General features: G+C 44.5%; 1 protein-coding gene across 3 annotated transcripts in view; it reads right to left on the bottom strand.

Moving 5' to 3' along the window:
* Positions 1-4,617: 4,617 nt before the first annotated feature.
* Elf5 (E74 like ETS transcription factor 5) overlaps positions 4,618-10,267 on the bottom strand; it is a 39,883-nt gene continuing 34,233 nt past the window's right edge. For 2 of the 3 annotated variants that reach the window (XM_028767085.1, XM_028767084.1), the window contains exons 5-7: positions 8,025-8,087; positions 6,446-6,641; positions 4,618-5,996 (exon numbers count right to left, since the gene is read on the bottom strand). In XM_028767085.1, the coding sequence (XP_028622918.1) occupies positions 5,900-5,996; positions 6,446-6,641; positions 8,025-8,087 (356 nt within the window). In that variant the 3' untranslated portion in view covers positions 4,618-5,899. The remainder of the gene's footprint in view (positions 5,997-6,445; positions 6,642-8,024; positions 8,088-10,267) is intronic. The other variant, XM_028767086.1, reaches the window with a different exon arrangement.

Here is a 10,267-nt window from a genome sequence, read left to right as displayed (position 1 = left end):
ACACACACCACACACCACACACACACATAACACATGCATGCACTACACACACACTATACACACACATACTTACACACTATACACACATATGCATACACACACACACACACAAGAAGGGATGATGAAGATGGCCCACTCAGTAATTTTTTAAATTTTTCTAAGGTCATTATAAGCAAAACCATACTTGTATCATGTCTTCCAAAAGTAACTTTAGCGCTGTTGAAACTTAATGTTTATTCCTGTGCTGTGCAGTTGATCAGATTCTTTTTCTTTTCCACTTGAAATTATGTTTATGCTAATTAATACACAGTGATTTCACATAGGGTGATTTGTACTTGCTTACATTTTTACAATAAAACGATCTACATGGAAGGGCAGTGTTTGATTTCTTTCAACTCTGTATAATGTGGGATGTGCCAGTAGAGAACATGAGCTTTGTCTGCTGTAACAGTGAAAGTGCCACTGGCCTGAAGACCCTTCGAGTGTCTGTCTTCGAATGGCCTTCTGGCACACTGAGACAATAGTCAGTGTCCTGACTTTGAAAGTTCTTATTTTCTTTATTCATTAGCTTACTTTTCTGGAGTCTTAAACCCCCTCGGGACTGGGGCGAGTGCTCTGAAGTTAACAACTTGTACTGCTTTCACAGGGGACCTGCGTTTGGTACCCAGTGCCTGTGTTGTGTTGCTCACAACTGCCTGTACCTTCAGAGGACTGAGGTCCCTGGCTGATAGACACAAACTGTGTCTTTACTGCCACTTCCCCTGTATCTGAGCAGACTTGAAACTGGTCTGTCTGTAGACACAGAAAGTGGGTCTACCTGTTTACACCCAAGTCCTGTTGGAGCAGGAGTTTTCTATATATAGTTCTCTGTATATTAAGTCTGTATGATAAACTCTAAGAAATGATTGCTGTGTGCCAGTAGAGAAGGAGGTTATTTGTGTATGGGTGATACACACAGCATCGGGGGTTAGGAGCTACAGTTCTGCCTTATTATATTTTATTTTCTAACATAAGCTGGTAGTTAACAACCATGTGTTCCAGCATGTTAGCTTTGTCTAACGCAGTGGTTCTCAACCTGTGGGTCACACCCATTGGACAGTTCATATTTTTGACAATCTTAGGAAGAGAGACAGCTCAGGAGCAAAACTACAGTTATGAAGTTATGAAGTTTTCCAATAGTTACAGCCCACAGGTTGAGAACGGCTGGACTAATACTAATACTATTCAGTTTTCCTGTGGAAACATCGTATGACTTTAAAGATAGAGACACTGGTGAGGTTCACTTCCCTTATTAGGTTTTGTTTCCTGTCTAGTTATGGAGGATTGAGGTGACCACCGTATAGTCCAGCGGTTTCAAACAACAGTCGTGGTGTGTCAGCCCTGGGTGCAGTTGGCCTGATCCATGCTGGTTGTCAGCTGGGGACAGTTTGGCTAGTACAGCTATGTCACCTGTCTACCCTCCTGAGACCCATAGTGGTGGTAGAGTCAAGAATGTCATCTGGGTTGTGGAGTGCCTTTCAAGCCTTCCTTTTGTGTCCACTGGCAGTTCTCTGGCTCAGGCAGAAGGCATGGAATGAGGAGTATTTGCTGCACTCCAGTGGAGGACCCCGCCCCCCACTCTACACCCCTGGGACCTTCGATCCCCTGATTAAGCCTTCTCACTGTTTGTCCCCTCCTCTTTCTGCCACATGGGACCCAGTGATTGGCCTCAGTTTTTCAGGCTTGTGGCAAGTGCCTTTACCCACAGAGCCATTGTACTGGCCTAAAAATAAGTGTTACCAGTTTGGCTGTTTCTTGGCTTCTCAGGTTATGAAATGATCACAGAGTAAGAGAGACAAAATGTGAAAAGCCTCAAGAACTTAGAAAGACGTGAAAGGTTCATATGAATGGGTTTTAAAATGCTTGTAGAGGAGTTTTAAACAAATGGAAGGCCCCACACGTTAGCACTGCAACAGCTTGCTGTGGGAAGCCACACAGCAGATCCTTAGTAGTGGAAGTACGTTTTCTCTTAGTCTATCGATTAAGCAAATTTGGGACTGTCTAATATTTTGACCTTTTCTTATTTCTCACTGGCATTGTTTACATAGAATAGCCTTAGCTGATCTCTTTTTTTGTCCTTGCGTGAAATCTAACCTGGGCTACATTTTTACATAGAACACCTGGAACCCCCAAATGCACATCCTGGAAACTGAGAGTGTGTCCTTATTTGGCAAAAGAGTTTTTTTTTAAAATAGCTATTTATGTTATGTATATGAGTACATTGTAGCTGTCTTTAGACACATCAGGAGAGGGCATCAGATCCCATTTCAGATGGTTGTGAGCCACCATGTGGTTGCTGGGACTTGAGCTCAGGACCTCTGGAAGAGCAATCAGCACTCCCAACTACTGAGCCATCTCTCCAGCCCTGGCCAAGAGTTTTTGCAGACATCTTTAGGTTAAGGATTGCAAAGTGGGCATCTCCTGATAATCCAGGCGGGCACTCCAGGTGATACTGAAGAGTGCAGAGGGGAGAGGAGCAGGCTCTGCAGAAGACTGGGGCCTAGACCTCTGCAGCCTCTGGCCAAGGTAGTCACCAGGAGCTACAAAAATGATGGGAACTTGTAGTGGAATTTTAACCCAGCAACATGGCTACTCTGGCTGGAATACAGAAACACTTTTAATCCCAGGAAACAAAAGTAAGCAGGTCTCTGAGTTCAAGTCCACCCTGGGACAGACATGTTCCAGGTAAAGAAAAGCTTAGGTCCAGGTGTGGCAGTACATGCCTTTAATCCTAGCACTTAGGGGACAGAGGCATGTGGACCTTTGAGTTCAAGTCAGTCAGTTCAGTGCAGTTCAGAGTTAAGGAGCTGGAAGTCAGGCAGTTGATTTCAGTGAGTTGAGAGTCAGTGCCGTGAACGCAGTGCAGTGGGGTTGAGATTGTTCATGCAGTTCAGTGCAGGTCAGCAGAGGCATTGAAGCCAGAGAATGAGAAGGAGCCAGAAGGTTAGAACAGATGGCTAGAGTTAGTTTGAGGTCAAGCAGAGCCATTCAGTGAGAGACTGAGAGAAGCCAGATTGAATCAGTCAGCACGGTGAGGAGTTTGGGCCAGAACAGCTGGGCTGAATCAGCTAGCCAGAGTTCAGAAAAAAAAACTAGAACAGGTGAGCTTATACAGCAGTAATCATCAGAGATGAAAATTGCATTAATTATAATTAATCAGATGATTAATAAAAGCTACTTTACAGTGGCTCTGTTTCTAGAGCCTATGGATTTAGCGTGGCTGTGGAGGTGCCCTGACATCTGGCTTCTGGTCCCCAGCCTTGTACTCATGGTACACTGCTCCAACTTTGCACTGTGCAAAGCCTCTAACTTTGATGGTTTATCATGGGCATCCTGAGAGGGGACAATGTGACTGCTTTGATGGTTTTGTAAAATGAAAGTTTTATAGGCAGCAGAGGGGTTATTTTGGTCTCTGGGTTGTCTGATGAGCTGTCTTGTGTTGGTGAGGAAGTGTCTCTTAGCCATGTGATACTACTCACTTTGGCCTGTTCTGTCCACCTCAACACACCTCCCCCTTTTCTTCTTGGTTCTGCCATGAGTTGGACAAAGTCTGAAAGCTCAGTTGGCATGCACACCTTGGAGAATCTCTTTTTTCAGTTGATTTGGGGCTTTGTTTCAACAAACATGGTACTTTAACATGGTACTTACCTCCAGAGCACAGGCTCCAAATTTAAAATGTTGGAAAAGCCAAAAGTCAAAGCCAATGTGAACAAACAAAACCAACTAGAACAAACATGGGCAAAAGTTGACCGCATCACGTCTGAGAGGCGGGAGGAAGAGACCAAGCGCTTGCCCAAAGGGGCAGCGTCAGCTCAGTTTCAAGAAATGTATGCCAAAAAGGACTGAAAAGCTAAGGTTCAGATTTGTTTGATTTTATTTAAGGAAGTTGTTGTTGTTGTTGTTTGTGTGTGTAATTTTTTAAAATGATTTATTTACTTATTTTATGTATATGAGTGCACCATTGCTCTCTCCAGACCCACCAGAAGAGGGCATCAGATCCCATTACAGATGGTTGTGAGCCACTATGTGGTTGCTGGGAATTAAACTCAGGACCTCTGGAAGAGCAGTCAGTGCTCTTAACCACCAAACCATCTCTCCAGCCCATGTCTAATTTCTAAATAAGACCCTTTCCCACCAAGAAATAACATACAACCTTAAAAGAAGCAAGGTATAACTCAAACACCATAAACTTAAAACAAGAGAGCACTGGCTGTTCTTGCGGAGGACCTGCGTTCCATTCGCAGTCCCCACAAGGTGGCTCACAGCCGTCCATAACTAGTTCTGGGGAGGCTGATGCGCTCTGACCTCTATGGGCATCATCAGGTGTGCACTTGGTTCATCTACATGCAGGCAAGACACTCATACACATTAAATAATATAAATCTAAAAAATCAAAAAAGTCATTGTTGGTCCTGTGAGCCCTATTTGGTAGTAGAAACTTTTATAATATCTGAAGGTAGCAGTCAGAATTCTTATTTCTTAGATTTTGGAGGGCTCTTTAAAAATCTCCATTCCCAGCTTCTAGAAAAATGAGCCATCAAAGGTTCCCAGGTTGCTGAATTGAACAACACACAGACATTTGAACATGTTAAATATTTTATTCACATTGTTCATAAACTATATCCACCTGGAAAACACATGAATCCAAAAATAGATTATTTTACAGTAATTCACATTTTTTAAAAAACAAGTTACTTTTGAGGTTAAACTCTAAACATGGAGGTCTTCAGCCTGCATTGCTATTCAGTGCCTGTCACTAGACAGTCCCAGCCCTGGGGAAGTTAGGGGTCAGGGCACTCCACCATGTTGCAGGTCATTAACACCTTGCATGCCAACGGCAGATGAGGAAGTGTCCGTGCAGACTTTAACCCATGAACATTTATTGATGTAAATTCACTGTTCTTATTTGTGTGAAGAGAATATGTTGGAGAGTTTGAGTATTCATCAGGTCAGAATTGAAACGAGATTGACAATGTGTTCAGCTATCATGGCTTGTTAGGATGTTCTCTGCTCTGTAAAGGTTTAATGTCTTAGCCTCAGAGAGAATCAATAAATTCTGATTTGAACACGTTGACAGTTTGAATCATAGGCACAGCAGTGATTTAGAAATGAATGCACATGTCTGTTGACTAGGTCACTGGAGACCTGAGGCTAGCCACCAGTGAGGAGAAGGGAGCAGTTCGGTAGCAGTTCCCAGTGTGACTAATTGCAAGTGTGTGAAGTTCAGAAGGATTGGCCGTGGATCAAGTGGTTGTAGCTCAGTGGTCAAAAATGGTGACCTGGTTAAGAAACTTATTCTTAACGCAGGCTGCAGCCAGTTAGGTTCAGTGGCTTAGCTTTTTTTTTTTCTTTATTAAAATTTTTTTCTATGGAATATAACTGTGATAACGTCAAATCTAAAGTAAGAAAGCCTTACATCTCACCCTCTCCTAAAAACTAACCACAGGTGAGCTGCCTCAGTTGACCACTCGGAACCTCTGAAATGGGAGGATCATGTGTCCTTAATGGGGCAACAGGGCCCTCTTTTGAAACAGCACCCATAACACTGGCTACCTTGGCTCCAAACACTTCATTAAGGAAACAATGTCACACCAAGCCACAAGACCATCCCTTCCTCCCCTTGGGATGACGCTGATTGCTTAAGGGCTGATGCCATCGCCCCAATAGACAACAACTGAATTCAAATGTAAGCTGAGACATGCAGAAATTTTATCAGTGTGTTTGTAGGTTTTGAAGAGGAGGAGGGGGAGGAGGGGGAAGAGGAGGAGGAGGAGGAGGAGGAAAACTTTCAAACGTCTAGTTTGATCTGATTGTTTCAAACAACAGAAATCCATCAAGTGAGCCTGGCGTCCAGTGTAGATCAGAGTTTCTCTTCCTGCCACCCATGTGCGTTTTTTCCAAATTTGTACACTAACCTCCGGTCAACACGCTCCAAAATTCCAGTTTTATAGTAGTATCTGTGAAAGCAAGCAGAAGAGAGAAATCCAGGGAACGTTTGCACCACAAGAAAAGAACAGCATATAAACACTCCTTGCCATCTCAGGTGACAGGTTGGGCTTTACTTACCCTGGTATCTTCACACCCGTTATCAACTTACACTTAAACCCTTCCCAGACACTTTACAGACTGAAACCTCTCCACAGTCAGTTCAGCATGTGTTGGTGTGCTTGTGTGCACTATAGCTTGGGTTCAGGGTGATCCCCCTGGGGAACACTGCCAAGGCCAAAAAGGATGATGGGTCACTTTACAACCCATAATCCCATCTGACACTGAGATGAAGTTTAGCTCCTGATCCTTTCATGTAAAGTGGGGGAGGGGAAGCTATGAAAGAGTGTGGTTTTCTCCGGCCAGCTATTTTATATAACTTGTCTCTGCAGGTTCACGGCATCTGATGCTGCTCACTTACCTCAGGGCTCGGCTCAGCTTCTCATACGTCATCCTGTCATTCTTCTTCCTTTGTCCCCACATCTTTGCCAGGGCTTCTGACTTAACCACTCGGAAAATGCCCTGCTCCCTGTCTTCCCATTCCAGGATGCCACAGTTTTCTTCAGGAGACAGAAGCAAGTCTCTGACAAATTCCCACAGGTGAGAACTTTGGAGGCCTTTGGGGAAGAAGCAGAATAAAGTTAGCTTCCACTTAAACTGTCTTTTTTAAAGAGAGAGAGAGAGAGAGAGAGAGAGAGAGAGAGAGAGAGAGAGAGACTGTCTCCTAGTAACACCCGTCAGAAGCAATACCCATAAAGATTCAGTGACATGATTGCCTAGTCATGGGCTGAACAAAAAAGACACCGATGAACAGGCCAAACGGGACATGAAAAAGCCCATGAGGCCTCAGTTCTGCACAAAGAACTACAGGCAACTGAGGAATGCTGGGAGTGGGAGAGGTGTCCCTTCCCACAGAAGAGCACACCAACTGGTTGTCCAGTGCCAGGTGGTCAGGCCTAAAAACATACATATAAGTAACTTTATATAGACTGAACAGTTTATATTTAGGAATTATTATATAGTGAATATTTAGTTTATATTAAGGAATCTATCTATCTATCTATCTATCTATCTATCTATCTATCTATCTATCTATTTATCTATCTGAAAAAAGAGACCATGAATTTGAAGGAGAATGGGGAGGAATGAATGGGAAGGTTTGGAGAGAGGAAAGGAAAGGGAGAAATGATGTAATTATAATCTTAAAAAATAAAAAGAAATGAGAGATGTTAAAAGAAAGACAGTGGGGAGAGAGGGAAGGATGTATATGTATATACGTGCATATGCATATATATCTATATGTATGTATATAGAGAACTAACTAATTAACCTGTGAGAATTGTGGCTGGACTGGAGACTTACCAAAGCTGGGACCTGTCTGTTTTCTGATAAACTACTAGTAAAATACCCATGCAGAGACGTCCAATTTACCCAACTAGCCCCATGGCTCCTCATGAGCTCACTCCTTGCTGACGGGCAGGAGGGTTGCATTAAGATGGTTATCCTGTAGTTCATTTATCATAGGTATTTTTCTTATGCCTTTAGGGCATGGATAAGACTGATCTGGGTTATGACTCCCTGGTTTTCTGGCTCTGGAAATGCCAGATTCTATTTAGTTGCTGTAGGTGTCAAAGGTGTGATAAAGTACTGTGTTATACTGCTAATGGTAAGTGGCTAGATTCTGCCCCGGACAGATCTCAGAGCTGGGAAAGGCTCCTGGACTGCTCAGTTCCCCACATTCCGTTCCCTTTATCCTCTTGCCCTGGATACTTCAGTGAGAAGGCTCAGGAGAAACAAAACCCTCCTTCAGTAATAGAACACAGACAGAACATTTCTTTAATTCTTAAAATTATATGTCCAAGTGAAAGTCATGATTTTTGATCACATGTATAAAAACAAACAACTCCACCACCTCCCTGGGAAAGGGACTGGTCCCACTCAAACGCTTATTTTCAAAGGTGAACTGCCCCAGGGAAGGAAAATGGTGGCTCAGTCCTTACTTGATCGGCTGTGACAGTCTTGACTCTTGATGCCACTTGTTTTCAAGCAACTGGAATCAGCATCTGAAATAGAAGGACCCATGGCTGTGGAGGGGCCTCAAGCTGCACCCCAAAGAACAGAAGTTAACTGCCAGCCTTTGCGGGAGGAGGCTTTTTGGGGTGGTTAGGAGATGGAGGATGGGTGCTCAGTCCTGGGACTTGCCTTAAGTGTATACTGGGCTCCTGCTGAATACAAGAGAGAAGACACAGGCACAGACCCTGCTCACGTGACCAGGGGAACCCCAGGTGAAACAAACAAATCATCCTTTGCTTCAAATATGATCAATACACGACACTGCATAAAGAATGAGGTAAGGAAGCGGCTTCTTTCTGAGAGGATCTCACAGGAGGAGACAGTGGGAGGATCTCACAGGAGGAGACAGTGGGAGGATCTCACAGGAGGAGACAGGTACATTATGAACCAGTGGGAGGAGGAGGAAGAGACGAAGGGGAAAAGGAAAGGAGGGAGAGAAGGGGGAGGATGGAAATGGGGTGAAGGAAGAGGGAAAAGAAGGAGAAAGGAGGAGAAGGGAGGAGGGAGAAGAGAGGAAGAAAGAGGAAGAAGAGGAAGAGGGGGAGGAGGAGGAGGGAGAGGAGGAGGAGCAGGGTTTTAGGTGGAGGGGGCAGTGGCCACAAAGTCCTTTCCATCATAGAGTACCTAGGAAGCTTGCATGTCCTATGGCTGGAGAGGGTGGGAGGCGCTACTGCACTCATGGAAGTTGCAGATAGCGGCAGGCCATCCTTTTGGAGGCCGGGTGGTGGTTTGAGATTTTATATTAAAGTGAAATCCAAGATCCCAACTCCCTGCCTTCTTTTGAGACAGGCTTTTAGATAGCTCACACGGATGTTGGACTCACTGTAGTTTAGGATGGCCCTGAACTCTGACTCACCCCGCCCCACCTTCACCTCTTCACTAAGTGCTGGGAATACAGGCATGCACTGCCTTTTCCAGTTTATGTCATACTGAGGTGGAACCCAAGGCTTCACTCATGCTGCACAAACTATTTACCTGAGCTACAATCCTCTCTCAGTGACCCACGTTTCAAGAAGATCCCTCTTGTGACTGTGTGGAGAACAGGTTGGAAGGGGCACAGTAAAAACAAGGAGATGAGAATTCGTGAAGGAAGCGAGAGTTAACTCAGTTTTGAATTTGATTACATGTTACTGTGCTTTAATTGATAATCTGAGCTACTCACACATGCATTGTCCCAAAGTGTATGCATTTGTAAAAGAATTTTAGAACCAGACCTATCTCCTGCCTCACCATGTAAATCTTGGTCTATTCTTCCTACTCTGGGATCATTTTGCTTCAGCTACGTGGGCTATCTATCTCTCAACAGGTGACATTACAGCGTGGGATATTTACCGTTGCTCTGAGTCCTTTTCTTGACTGTTTGAGTATTCATCTCAGACAGGGCTAAGATTCACCTTCCCGGAGTGGCCTCTTCCCACTATGAAAATTGTATTACACATACATGCCTTTGGGCCTCTATTCACGATTTCACACTTACTTCCCTTTCTTTACTGCCTCTGAGCATCTACAGGACACATTGATTTGTGTGGTTTGCGGTCTGTGTCCACTAGAGGGCAGGATTTTCCTTTTCCTATGCATTCCCTCAGCACCTAGCCTACTACCAAGCATACAGCAGGTATTAAATAACTGTTATTCTCAGCTACTGCACTACACTAATCATGCTGACTATATAGTCTAGGATATGTACTAATGGGACAAAGGGATACACATGTGATCTCGGGAGGAAAGGGTGTCCCGTGTACACTCTTGCCCCAGGTCTGTGTTCTATGACACTTGATTATATGACTTCCCAAGTGAGCATCTTGCAATGTCACCAGGATGAAGGCTGTCACATTAAGTAAGCCTTTCATAAAGTAGACCCCACCCAGCCCTCTAACTTATCTCTTTCTGCTCCCTGACTTTCTCTCATTTCAGATTTCAGTAGGGTCAGTGTGACTTTCCTCTGCCTCAGAATGTTTGTACTTTCCGCCCCCACCACATCTACCCAGCAGACTGTCACTCCCACAGAACCTCTTCAGAAGCCTCCCCTGAGCCCACCTCCTGGGCAATGCCCCCACTCTGAGATCTAAGAGCCCCCATGTCCTGTGCTAGAGCCTCCCCTGCCCACACCTTGAGATCTAAGGGCACCCATGTCCTGTGCTAGAGCCTCCCCTGCCCACACCTTGAGATC

Source organism: Grammomys surdaster, unplaced genomic scaffold (genome assembly GCF_004785775.1).
Source record: "Grammomys surdaster isolate TR1022 unplaced genomic scaffold, NIH_TR_1.0 170, whole genome shotgun sequence".
NCBI classification, from domain to species: Eukaryota; Metazoa; Chordata; class Mammalia; order Rodentia; family Muridae; genus Grammomys; species Grammomys surdaster.
This window is presented reverse-complemented; position numbering and strand designations above follow the sequence as displayed.